Source organism: Rattus rattus, chromosome 4 (assembly GCF_011064425.1).
Source record: "Rattus rattus isolate New Zealand chromosome 4, Rrattus_CSIRO_v1, whole genome shotgun sequence".
NCBI lineage: Eukaryota > Metazoa > Chordata > Mammalia > Rodentia > Muridae > Rattus > Rattus rattus.
Window position 1 is genome coordinate 163345635 of NC_046157.1, and position 13541 is coordinate 163359175.

The 13541-nt window shown below is 54.1% G+C and overlaps 1 protein-coding gene across 1 annotated transcript; it reads left to right on the forward strand.

Annotated features, from left to right (window-relative positions):
- The first annotated feature begins 1863 nt into the window (after positions 1–1863).
- Positions 1864–12418, forward strand: Klhl30 (kelch like family member 30). Its single transcript, XM_032899619.1, has 8 exons — positions 1864–1954; positions 4262–5108; positions 6278–6413; positions 8124–8210; positions 8552–8707; positions 9619–9807; positions 10041–10186; positions 11321–12418. Exons 2-8 carry the CDS (start codon positions 4335–4337, stop codon positions 11576–11578), a joined length of 1746 nt encoding a protein of 581 aa, XP_032755510.1. The 5' UTR covers positions 1864–1954; positions 4262–4334; the 3' UTR covers positions 11579–12418.
- The last annotated feature ends 1123 nt before the right edge of the window (positions 12419–13541 follow it).

Here is a 13541-nt window from a genome sequence, read left to right on the forward strand (position 1 = left end):
TTTTGGACCTTTATACTGGTGTTGTGTCTCCTGCCTGGTCTATCATCCGATGATGCACTGGACTTCTAATGCCCACATGGTGATGCCCACCGTATGGTCTGCTGGAGACCCGCTCACTTAGCACAGCCAGCACTCCCCGTGACAGAGCCTGTGTCACCGTTCCTGTCCTTGGCTCCCTCTAGACAGAGCAGGGAGGCACTGCCCCTGCAAATGGGGTGTTAAGCAAAGCCTTCACCTTGCTTCAGTACCTTTCCCCTGGTGGCTCTAAACGCCTTGCAGACAAGGACACCCATGAGGGTCTCCTATACCACATGAATTTAAATATCAAAACCAGAGGGAAAGTCTCACTGTGGCCTAGAAACAGGGCCTGAGATGAGTAAGGAGGGAAGCAGAGAGCCGGGGTCCTGCCTGTGTGAGGAGCTTGGCAGGCCCTGCAGGGCTCTCCTGGTGGTGACTGAGTTCTTCCTGGGAGCATGAACTGCTACATGAACTTCCCAACTGCTGTACCAACCGGGAAGGTGTCATGCATCCAGTACCTCAAGAAAGTACCCAACTCTGCCAGGAGAACTGTCACTCAGGGCCACCTGGGACCCTATCTGTGAGAATATCGCCTTCATCCCTAGTGACCTCCCAAAGCAGAATACCAATGATTATTTTACTAAGGCCTACATGTGAGAAGGAAGGAGGCATGGATGGTGAGAACTAGCTTGGTCACCCAGACTGAGGTGTCCCACCTGTGCACTGAAGCGCCCTCTATTAGCTGGTTTTGTGTGTCTACTTGACACAAGCTGGAGTTATCACAGAGGAACCTTCCTTGAGGAAATGCCTCCATGAGATCCAGCTGTAAGGCATTTTCTCAATTAGTGATCAAGTGGGGAGGACCCAGCCCATTGTGGGTGGTGCTGTCCCTGGGCTGGTGGTCCTGGGTTCTATAAGAGAGCAAGCTAAGCAAGCCAGGGGAAGCAAGCCAGTAAATAACATCCCTCCATGGCCTCTGCATCAGCTCCTGCTTCCTGACCTGCTTGAGTCCCAGTCCTGACTTCCTTTGGTGATGAACAGCAATGTGGAAGTATAAGCTGAATAAACCCTTTCCTCCCCAACCTGCTTCTTGGTCATGATGTTTTGTGCAAGAGTAGAAACTCTAAGACACCCCCTTACCTGGGAAGCTTGGCTCTCGTCCTCCTTCAGTTCTCTGACCCAACCTGACCCTGGGTGACATCAGTGGCCTAGACACTGTCTGTGAAGTGCGTCCCCGTAAACCAAACACTGCATGAACGAGCAGGACGCTCGGCTGGTTTATTTTTGGATGACCCTGTTTCTTAGCTGCCCAGGGCCAAGGCTTTGTTTACTGCATGGGGAGAATCCTACTCTCCTACCTGTGCACCTAGGTGTCAGGGAGCCTGTCACCCTGCTCTGAGCACAGCATTTACCCCTGAAGTCTCTCACCCACTACCACTGTGGACCCCAAGCTTAGAGACTAGGCTGACCACGGGGGGACTGCGGCTATCTGGGTCCCCATCAGCCCAGCATGAAGCAGTACAATAAGGTCCTTAGTGTCAGCCCTGAGCAGCCTCCTGCTCAGGCCCCTGCTGTCTCCACTCTGCCTGTGTCTGTCTCACACTCTCAACTCCCCCACCTCAGCCTGGGGGCTGAGCGAAAGCACCAACTTGTCCAAGTCCCCTACTGTCCCATCTAGCCCTCTGGTAACCCAGAGGCCTCCTGTGTGAAATAGATGGTGTGGCTTTCACAGGAGACAGTCTTCGAAGAGCTGTGACCTCACTCCTCCCTCCACCATCCCCCCTTCCTCCCATACAGAAGCTAAAAATACCCCTAAATTCCCACGTGGTCTGCCCTGCCCAGCCCAGTCCAGCCCAGCGGCCTCCTTTGTGACCCACACTTCAGCCTAAGCCCTGCCCTTTGGTCCATAGTCTCAGCAAAGGAGCCTTAATAACAGGTAAGACCAAGGGTTCTACAAGGAGGTAAGTTCTGGTTAGGCTTAGCAGAGTCCTCTACAGGCCAGGGGCTCCTGGGAGCTGAATGGGTTCAGACAGAGAAGCCGGACTCTAGGAATGCAGCCAGAGCCACATTAGCAGGGCTGCATTAAAGCCATTGCCATTCTGCCCTTTCATCCAGGAGCAGCCCTGGTAAGACTCTAAAATCCCCCTTTACCCTCCAGCCTCTGTGGAACTGCAGGACAGCAGGTGTCCACAGGTAGCTCTGAGGTCCCTTGGAGAGGTGCAGTGTGCACAGGCCTGGTTGTACCATTGTAGCTATGGTTGATAGCCAAAGAGGAATGCGAGGCCTGTCTGTGGGTGTTGCCCTGGGCACAGCACTCCCTACGTGCCTCAGCTAAAATACCGTAGCCTCAACCAGAGGCCTCCCTGAGAGGTTAGACAGATGGGTTCCTGGTGGGTATGAGGGTCTTGAAGCCACCAGTCACCTGAGCTTCCTTTTTTAGGCCTAAGCCAAGGCTGTTCCTTGAAAATCCTTCTGAGTAGGTCCCTGTGCTGTAGGAAGGAGAGGGCATCAGGGATGGGGCATAGGCCTCAAGCTCCCGGCCAGCCCCATGCCACAGGCCCTGTGGTTTGCCAGTTCACTGGATAGTGCTCACCCTTGACGTCCCTGTTTTCCAGTCATCCACCAGGCTCGCTAATCCTCTCCCACTGTGGTGGCTGTGTGAGGCACCTCCAGAGGGAATACACTACCGCTGTGTGGCTTTCAGCTATGAGGGACTCCTCAGAATGGTGGCCTCCATTATATACCTTCCCATCTCTCCTTTCCTTGGCCCCTCCCTTCCTCTCCCCTTCATGCTTTTTTCTTCACTCTGTTCCCGTTTTATTTTTGTTTATTTTTTTTGTGTGGGTTTTTAAATAATTTCTCTTAATCATTAAGCTATCTTTCTAGTCCTATGAGACGCGGTCTTTTTTTTTTTTTTTTTTAAGATTTATTATATATAAGTACACTGTCTTCAGACACACAAGAAGAGGGCATCAGATCCCATTACAGATGGTTGTGAGCCAAGCGCTCTACCACTGAGCTAAATCCCAAACCCCGGTTCCCTTCTTTCTAAAAAAGAAATATATATATATATATATATATATATATATATATAAAAGATATATTCATTTATTATATATTAGTACACTGTAGCTGTCTTCAGATACACCAGAAGAGGGCATCAGATCTCATTACAGATGGTTGTGAGCCACCATGTGGTTGCTGGGATTTGAACTCAGGACCTCTGGAAGAGCAGTCAGTGCTCTTAACCGCTGAACCATCTCTCCAGCCCCCCCTTTTTTTTGGCAAGGTCTCACTATGTAACCCAAGCAGACCTTGAACTTGCTGGTAACCCTCCTGCCTCAGTTTTGGGATTGTAGGTGCGTGACCCATGACTGTTATCTTTGGCGGTTTTCTTAGGGCGAAATACCAGACATGCACATTGTTAGGTCTAGAAGTGGAATCTGCTGACAGGTCATGCACTCAACAGGACGGGAAGCTTCTGTGGTTACATTTTGAGTTCTATGTTTTGGTTGCAAGCCAGGCTCTGAATTCAGTTGCTATCCCCTGCCCTGCCCCCCAACATCTGCTTCCTAGTTCTGTGGTCTTGGGCTGATGACTCAAATTCTCTGGATCACTTTCTCTGTAAAATACCAGTACTCAATTGGCAGAGTGCTTACACGGCTGAGTGTGAGGACAGAAAGAGGCCTGGGAAGTGGCCGTGCATAGGAGCTGCCCCAGAGGGTGACTCAAAGCCCCTTCGCCCTTAGCTACTCCATCAGAAGCGTAGAAAACAGGACCAGATTTGACTCAACCAAATCACCCAGCCAGCAAGTTCATGCAGACAGGAAGTAAAAACCAACAGGGCAGAGTAAAACCTAAGAACACCTCCGGTGGCCTGCCCAGCAACATGGCACCTGAGAGAAGCCTCTTGGACTCTTGGAGCAGGTTCTCTAGCCTTGGGGATCTACACTGTGGAAGATAAGAGGCCCAGGGTTTGTATTCTCTACATGGTCCTTGGCCATGAGTAGTCTATCCCTCAGCTTCCTCCCTATAGAGTGTGAGTAACAGTTGACTTACTCATAGGGCTGAGGACCTGGGATAGAGCAGGATGTGGGATGCCCGAAGTGGCCTTCACACTGGCAACACTCAGTTGGTGGGCACTTGTCAGGGGTGAGGACGGCTGACATCTAGACAGTCATACAATGAATCACAGGTGGATGAGACCCGTAGCTCTCATACTTGACCCTGCTTTTCTACTTAGGTCTTCAGGGGAGCCCCAGGAACTACTTCCGGTAAAGAGGGTGAGCTACAAGGGTCTCTGTGCGCTCTGCATCATGGTGAGGAATGTAGACGACCTGGACTTCCATCTGCCTTCACACGCCCAGGACATGCTGGAAGGCCTGCAGCGTCTGCGCTCCCTGCCCAAGCTGGCGGATGTCACGCTACTGGTTGGTGACCAGGAGCTGCCCTGCCACCGCAGCCTTCTGGCGCTGAATAGCCCCTACTTCCACGCCATGTTTGCCGGAGACTTTGCTGAGAGCTTTTCCGCACGTGTGGAGCTGAGAGACGTAGAGCCGGCTGCAGTGGGGCAGCTCGTGGACTTCGTGTACACGGGCCGGTTGACCATCACTCAGAGCAACGTGGAGGCGCTCACCCGCTCCGCCTCACGCCTGCACTTCCCCACCGTACAGAAGGTCTGCGGCCGGTACCTCCAGCAGCAGTTGGATGCTACCAACTGCTTAGGCATCTGCGAGTTTGGGGAACAGCAAGGGCTGTTGGGTGTGGCTGCCAAAGCCTGGGCCTTCCTGCGGGAGAACTTTGAGGCAGTGGCCCAAGAGGATGAGTTCTTGCAGCTGCCTAGAGACCGCCTGGCCACCTGCCTGGCCAGCGACCTCCTGCAGGTACAACCGGAACAGAGTCGGCTCGAGGCCCTGCTGCGCTGGGTGCGCCATGACCCCCAGGACCGGGCCGCCTACCTGCCCGAGCTCCTCAGCCTGGTGCACCTGGATGCCCTGCCTAGGCCCTGCGTGCAACAGTTGCTGGCCACAGAGCCACTGATCCAGGAGTCAGAGGCGTGTCAGGAGGCCTTGTCCCAGGGCCACAGTGCGGTGAGTGGGAGGCCGGGGACTTCCACCTAAGAAGTGGAGAAGCCCCTGAGCTCCCCCACCCCCCGCCCACAATGGAGAGAAGAGTGCCCACATGCCCCATCTTGCATGGCTCCCTCCTGTAGGCTGGTCCCCTGACCATCATGCTCTGAGGACCAGGGGGAGGAGCCTAGAAGTGTCTCTACCAAGCCCATCACTGCTGGGCCTCCGTGGCAGATGCCTTTAATCTCAACACTTGGAAGGCAGAGGCAAATGAATCTCTTGAGTTTGAGGCCTGGTCTACAGAATGAGTTCCATGTGACCAGGGTTACACAGAGAAAAATCTGCCTCCAAAAACAAAAGCAAACCAAACCAAAACAAAACAAAAACAAAACAAAACAAAACAAAAAACAAAAAAGCAGACCTAGTACATGGTGGAAAGGCCACCACTGGAAGGATGTGCTAGGGCCATCGGGCACAGGCTGGCAGTCAGGAACGACTCCCTGGAGGAGTCCACACTGGAGCTAGGCCTTAGAGGAGACATAGGAGTTGAAAGGAGGAAGATAAAGGAAAACCATTCAGGATGTTGGATAGCTGCACAGAGGTGGGATACTGTGGGACCCAGAAGCTCTCACCAAGTACTCCTGAGGGGTTCTGACTGAACCTGTGTGGAATTCCATGCCTGCTCATGCTGCCAGTGGGCCAGCAGCAGGCAGGCAGGTCCTAAGAGAGTGACAGGCCTGGTCACCCCGAGGGTACTCCAGAGCACTTGAGAAAGCCCTTTCTGAATACTGAGAGGCACAGCTCTCCATGGGGTGGGGGTGTGGATGGGGTGGGGGTGGGTGTGGACGGGGTGGGGGTGCGGATGGGTGGGGGGTGCGGATGGGGTGGGGGTGCGGATGGGGTGGGGGTGCGGATGGGGTGGGGGGTGTGGATGGGGGGGGGGGTGGATGGGGTGGGGGGTGGATGGGGTGGGGGTGTGGATGGGGTGTGATTATTCACAGGTTGGGGGTGTGCACCACTATGTCCAGCCCATGCAGACATGCATGCACAGGTACTCACTGATGCATACCCCCATGCACGTGTGCACACATGCCAAAGTCCACTTAGCCTCGAGCAGAGGCACTGAGAAAAGACTACACATGACCCTTGGGCTGAACAGACAACGACTCTAACCTGGCTCCTGTCCACAGGAGCCTCCTGGCCTCCCACAGAAGATGCAGGAGGTGCTGGTGGTTGTAGGAGGACGGGCGCTGGAGGAGGATGAGGAGGGTGGTGAGGAACCCAGCCCCCACACCGGGAACTTTGCTTTCTACAACACTAAGGCCAGTAAGTACCTGACATGCTTGTCCTGGGCATGAGACATGAGCCATCTTGGGGTACAGCCAGCGAGGAGTCCAGTGAAGTGGGGGGGGGGGCTGTCTCCAGAAGGTTGAGTTTTAGACCTTGCCAGAGTGGCAGAGGAACCTGGTGGCCATGGTGAGGAAGGTGACTCCACCTCTGATCTTTATTAGGCCCTGGGGGCTGGGACAAAGGGCCCAGACAGAACAACTAAGGTGGATGTTCTCCTAGCCCACTGATTGCTCTAGGTTCTCCTACCCTGTGCATCCAGCGTGGGAACCAAGGCTCTAGGGGAAAATAAGAGGGTGCAGCCCAGAAGTAAGAGTTTGGGTTCTGGCCCAGCTCAAATTGGGATCCAGTTTGGTCCTGGAGCAAGTCATTTAACCTCCCTGGATGTCTCTTGATTTTTCTCACCTGTGAAATGGGTTCCCCGTGCTTCCCTCCCATGGTTGTAAGGGGGTCTGAGGAAGGCCATCTCACCCAGGAGAGCTCTTGGGAAAGTGCTGATGAGGGCTGGTTGGCTCCAGGGCTCAGGCAGGTCGCCAACACCACCACATCAGCTCTGGCGGGCTGGAGGAAGTCCAAGGCCAGCAGTCCAGGTCAGAGGCTTATAGTGGGGATTTGGGGTTGACGTCAGGAGAGAGCAGCTGGCTGGCAACAGTAGCCTGCCAATGGCTGGGCCATCCTCATCTTGGGGTGACACAGACATGAATCAGGGGACACTCCGTTCCTACCCATGGTGCCAGGCTCTCGGTTCACCACGAACCCTAGAATTCTACATGTTCCCAAAGTGTCCTAACAGTCAACAGTCCAGGGGACTTCCCCAGGGCCTGATCTCCCACCAACACTTGCAAGGAGTCCATTCACAGGATTTGAGTTTCCCACGTCTATGGACTCATGATGGTTTCTTTCCAAACATTCCTCATCACTCTGTCTCCCACAATGGTGACAGCAGTGAGAACGGCTTAACAGCCACCGCTGGTGGGCGTGTCCCATGCATCACACGTCTCGTGCCTTTTTAAATTTGTGTTTTACACTTAATGTATATGGGGTGGGGGTGGTGGGACCTGTGTGCCGTGATGCATGGGTGGGAGTCAGAGGACAACTTGTGAGAGTCCGTTAATCTCCTCCTATCATGTGGCATCTAGGGATCAAACTCACACCATCAACCTCCACGGTGAGTGCCGTCTCTGGCCCACAGGGGCTGGGCCATGTTTGAATCCACACAACTGGCACATGTGAGGTAGGACTTGGGCTTGCACTCTACCGATGCAAGGCTGGTAACCTTGAAAATGGACAGAGGCTTTGGATAGACGGCTAAATGGAGGAGTGAACACACGTGCTACTCCCTACTATTGATGCCCTCACGCAGCCGCGACCTTTGGTGATGTTCATTTAGAGTCAGTGAGGTGAGCTTCAGGTCAGAGTGACAACAGCCCGCAGACCCTGGGTTATATTTCCTATCCGCGGCCTACACTTGTCCAGTCTGGGCTCCCAGGCTGGTGCTGTGGGGGAATCCGATGAGCTGGAACACCCCAAGCTGTCTCTGACCCTGTTCTCTATCCACCATTTTTGTCACTAGTGAGGAGGACATTTCTACAGCCAGTTCCTGAAAAGGACACCAGGGCAGGTGAGGGAGTGGGGAGCCTGCAGGAGGAGCACAGCCACTCTGACCCTCCCCCTCTCTCTTCCTACCAGGGCAGTGGATGGCACTCCCAGACTTCCCTGATTACCACAAGTGGGGCTTCTCCCTGGCAACCCTCAACAGCGATGTCTACGTCACAGGTGGGTGGTCCGGAGCTTCCGGGAACACACACCCTCATCAACTTGGTAGAATGGCAGGCCCTCAAATCAACTCTCCCACCCAATAGGATCCTGGGAGGTCTACTAAGACCTTCCAGACCTTTCTACGCATCTGAAAGTGAGGAATCTCCAGAGGTAGAGAAGGGAGCATCAGAAACTCAAGGTCGTCCTACATAGCAAGCTCGGGGCCAGCCTGACTCGGAAGCAAGCAAAAACCAAATTAATCTGAAAAGAAATAAATAAGTTAGAAAAAACAAAGAAGCCGGAGTCCAGTGACAAGTGCTAGGAGCCACCACCGTATGTACTGAATTTCTCTCTGACAGGTGGCTCACGGGGCACCAAAACAGATACCTGGTCGACCACCCAAGCCTGGTGCTTCCCGCTGAAGGAAGCTGTCTGGAAGCCTGTGGCACCCATGCTGAAGGCCCGCACGAACCATGCCAGCACAGCACTGAATGGAGAGATCTATGCCATCGGTGGTGAGTCCTTCCTCCCTATCACTACCTTGTTCCTAGAGCCACAGGTCCCCAACCCATGTCATCACTGGATGCTACCAGGGAGAGCTCTCTCCTTTTGAGGGACAGTGAGTCCCAGATAGTCCTTAGAACCCCTGGCTGGGGCATCCTGGGTAGCAAGGAACTAGGTAGCCCCTCTTTGCCTATCCTGGAGGACTCAGAGCCTTAGGGTCAGCAAGAATGATCACACACACCCAGGAACTAGGGACTCAGCCCTCAGTTCAGAGTCACTGCAAGCCTCTGAGGTGAATGACCCACAGTGACCCCTGTGTTGCTATCGGCCTCAAACTTCATCATCCAGACAACCCGGTGCCAGCTATGAATATTAAAATACGACTCACAGGCAGCCTGGAAGCCACTTCTAATGTGTAACAGTTGTATGTGTGTATGTGTGTGGGGTGACCCCTCTTCTCAAAAATTGCTGTGTTCCTCACCAGAAAGCAAAGAACATACATGCTCTCCAAGTCCCAGGCACCTTGGGGTCCCCAGAGTCCCCAGGGTTTAATGCAAGCTTAGACTAGGAAACATGTCTCCCCCATAGTAAGTTCTCACCATTGGCATACCTGTTCCACTGGGGGTTATCACTGTAGTCTTATGCCTTACAACCTGTTCTCCCAGAAGTGGCCCTAGGGACCAGTGTCCAGCATCCCACCTGCATCCTACCTCTTGGTGTGGTCTTGGGTAAGTCCTGCTGCCTATGAATGGGACTCAGATCACAGAGTCCCAAGGTCCTACCTCCTTCATTCACCCCCACTTCCTGGGTCTCTAGAGCCACCCCTGCTCCCTTTGAATGTCCAGACCCTAAGCTTCCAGGACCCTCTCCTATTCCTCAGCCTCCGAGCCCAACTCCTACCAGTTAAGACCTCCTCCCACAGGCACCACCCTGGACGCAGTAGAAGTAGAGCGTTACGATCCCTATACCGACAGTTGGGCTCCTGTCCGTCCGGCCCTCAAGTATGTCAGCAACTTCTCGGCTGCCAGCTGCCAGGGCCGCCTCTACCTGGTGGGCTCCAGTGCCTGCAAGTACAACATGCTGGCTCTCCAGTGCTACAGCCCTGTGACAGGTAGGAAGGCCTCCCTGGTGGCCTGTACTCCTGAGGTGACAAGCTCCAGCGGTTGGGGGTGGGGGAGGCTATTGTTTCTGGACCTGACAGAAGAGAACCCCATGGGGAAATGTGGGTTAGACAGATGCAGAGGCTCAGGGGCTGCCAGCAGTCTGTGGGAATGAGGTGTAACTTTTCCCAGTGAGGAACCATCTCCTCCTCCTGGTGAAGTTATCCATCCACGTGTTCTGCAGATGTCTGGAGTGTCATTGCGTCACCTTTCCTGCCCAAGTACCTGTCCTCTCCACGCTGTGCTGCTCTCAATGGAGCCCTGTATCTCATCGGTGACAACACTAAGAAGGTCTACGTGTATGACCCGGGGGCCAACCTCTGGCAGAAGGTGAGCAACCCCAGGTTTCCCTCTATCTGCCCCCTGGTGGAGCCTAGCTCCTGACATCCCGGAGATGCAACAAAATGGAGGTGTGCTTGGAGTGCCCGGGTGGCCAACAGAGGGCTGAGGCAAGCCTGCAGACTCTCTGAGAGGGCTGCCACAGCGTCAGTGGTGACAGAGACACAGACGATGACTGCGGGTCACTCTCAGATCTCTTTCCCTTGAGCTCTTGTCTTCATTCTCCGGGATCCAATCCATGCTTAGTGCTGAGTGCCTCTGGGGCAGCCATGGACCGACCGAGGGGAGAATCATTTGTTAACCAGGAGGTAGCGAGTGTCCCACTCCACGGGAGATCGAGTTGATCCTGTGCTAAGACTGAGGAGCAGCCGTCTCCCCAGTACCATTCTGCCTTGCCCCTGTCTTCAGTCCCAGGAGAGGGTGAGAATTGAGCTTGACCAGATGTCAGCCTGGGGAGCCAGAGCCCTGGTCTTTCTCCTCAGTTCTAAGCTTGTTGTTCTGGGTCAGTCCACCTACTTTGAGATTCTCAGTCCCAGGAGCCTGATAGTGTTCCCCTCCATCCCCAGTCACCAGTCAGCCTGGCGATGGCAGCCCCACTGTGTGTTCTTGCCCGCGGTCACTGGAATCCCCATCACAGTAGTCAAGCGGGGGCAGAGCAGGCGCTGCCAAGGTGCTTCTTCCTTGAGCCTCTCGGCTGAGCCACAGCTGGGCTGGGCTCCCAGTAGTGTGGGTGCTACTTGGACTCTGTGGGTCATCAGGCAGGGTAGCTGCCTGCCGTCACCTTCATGTGGAGGCAGCACCAGCCTTTTCGGGTACATGTGTCTGCCCCAAGAGAGAGTTGCACAGGAGCCAAGGCTCAACCCAGACCCCATTTGGAGGCAGCTCTGGGCTCAGACCTCAGCACCCTACTTGGATCCTGTGGCTCTAGGGCCCGAAGGAGCCACCCTGTTAGATGTAGGTTGGAGAGAGACCAGGGCCTCGCTGGCAAAGAGAACCAGATATAACCACAGTGAGCAGTGATGAGCTCTAGGCTTCAAGGTCACGTGGTGGTCCCCAACCCCACCAGGGACATCCTTGTTTCCACCCTCCGGTTGCCTGCCGGCCACTGATAATTGCCTTCCACAGGTGCAGTCTCAGCACAGCCTACACGAGAACGGCGCATTAGTGCCTCTGGGCGACCTGCTGTATGTGACAGGTGGCCGCTGGCAAGGCATGGATGGAGACTACCACGTGGAGATGGAGGCCTATGACACCGTGAGAGACGCCTGGGCCCGCCACGGCTCCCTTCCCCGTCTCTGGCTCTACCATGGGGCATCTACCATCTTTCTGGACATCTCCAAGTGGACGCAGCCCTTCAGCCCCACTGCCCCTCAGGAGCACTAGGGAGCACTCTGTTCCTCGTTGTCCTGCAAAATGTCCACCCCTATGCTTGTCCTCTGACTACTGTGAATTGCTGCCCCCTCCAGGGCACGAGCTGGGCTCAGTATCAGATGGCACAGCTCTGGAGGCTACCAACTTTGCCACCAGTTGTAAGAGTGAGACTCTGATACTCAACTCACAGTGGGGGAGAGAGCGTTCTGCTGTCCCTGAAGACTTCAGAGAAAGCTGAGGGGTCCTGGACTACACCCTCAGAGAAAAAAGACCCCTTGGTGGCAGCTCTTCTTGCTCTATCCAGCTGTGGTTTGCAGGGAAGCTGTGCAAATGAGGAGCAAATGAGGATGTTCCAAAAATGGAACATCCAGAACCCTGAGCCAGGGCCTCGAGCTTGGATACCCACCCTAGAGCATGCCGCGACCTGCTCTTTGACCATGCCCACAGCTTCCTCTCCTCTTTCCTCAGATTCCACATTCACCCCACATGGGGTGGTTGGATGAAAGCCAGGCTCTCCCCATCTCTAGCCTCTGTGTGTTGACACTGTGTTTACATAGCTGCTTCTGGGATGAAGGTGGTCCTGCCGGACCACGGGTACCTCTGACACCAGGAAAGCAGCTCCTGAAGAGACACTAGGAAGGCAGGGGATGCTGTACAGGACAGGAGAGTGGTTCTCAGCCTTCCTAGTGCTGCAATCCTTGAATACAGTCCCTCACGCTGTGGTGACCTCTGACCATAAAATTGTCTTCATTGTTACTTCATAACAATAATTTTGCTACTGTTGCGACTGTAAATATCTGATATGCAGAATATCTGATAAACAAGTATATATCTGATATGCGGGGTATTTCACACCTGACCCCTCGCCCTGGTCTGCAGGGATTCTGGCGGGCGTGGGTGGGTCAGAAGCTTGCGTGGGTGGGTGGGTGGGTCAGAAGCTTGGGTGGGTGGGTCAGAAACTTGCTTCCAGTGGTCTGCTGAGATGGAGTGGAGCTAATGGATTCTGCTGTCAGTCACGATATGATTTGGCGTGACTCAGACCATGGTCTCATGAGGTCGTGCGCTTTTCAGTCTCTACATCTTCTCTGTGTGCCTCTTTTCCTCTCTTTGTCCCTACCCCTCTCGCTTTCCTTTAGACAAGGCACCAGATTTGTAGGCAGACAAACAATAAAGGACTCTCACTGTGTGAGCAGCATGCTGTGTCTGCTACAGACTGCTGAGGATCTAGACTGCAGATTAGGAGTTGGTCTGGCCAACACCAGCTACTAGCCCACTGAGGCCCTGAGTGGCCCCCAGCTCCCTTTACGTGTGGACTTCTTCTCTAGGACCAACCCAGGGACTCAGAATGGTTCCCGATACCACTGGGGTCTGAGGACAGGACTCCTGTCTGCCCTGATTTTGCAAGTCTGGATTCACTTTGATCCCAGACCTGACTTCATGCCTATCTTTCAGACCATTGGACCAACTCAGAAATCAAATAGGGCAGGGGGTAGAGGTGTTACTTCTAAGAGGACAGAACTCAGACCTGGACTCTAAATGTTCCCGTGGTGTCAGGGTTTGAATAAGAGTTGGTCCCCCCATAGGTTCATATATATTGAGTGCTTAGTCATCAGGAAGTGGAACTGTTTGAAAGGATTAGAAGGATTAGGGGTGTGGCTTGTTGGAGAAAGTATGTTACTAGAGGTGGGCTTTGAGGTTTCAAAAGCCTATCTCATGCCAGGCCCGGTCTCTCTCAGCCTGCAGATCAGGATGTGTTTCCCTGTGCATGCTATCCTGGGGCTGTCCAAAGGCAAAGGTTGAAAGGGTGAAGCTGACTTCAATCAGGAACAGGGAGTTGGGAAGGCCACACATCCCTGGACGAGTGTGAGTGAGGGAAGTCCTGGACTAGAGAGAGACACGGTTCTCAGCTTGCAGCATTGTGCCTCATCTGGTCATTCTGGGGTCAGTGGCATAGTTGGTGTTCCAAGAAGAAAGG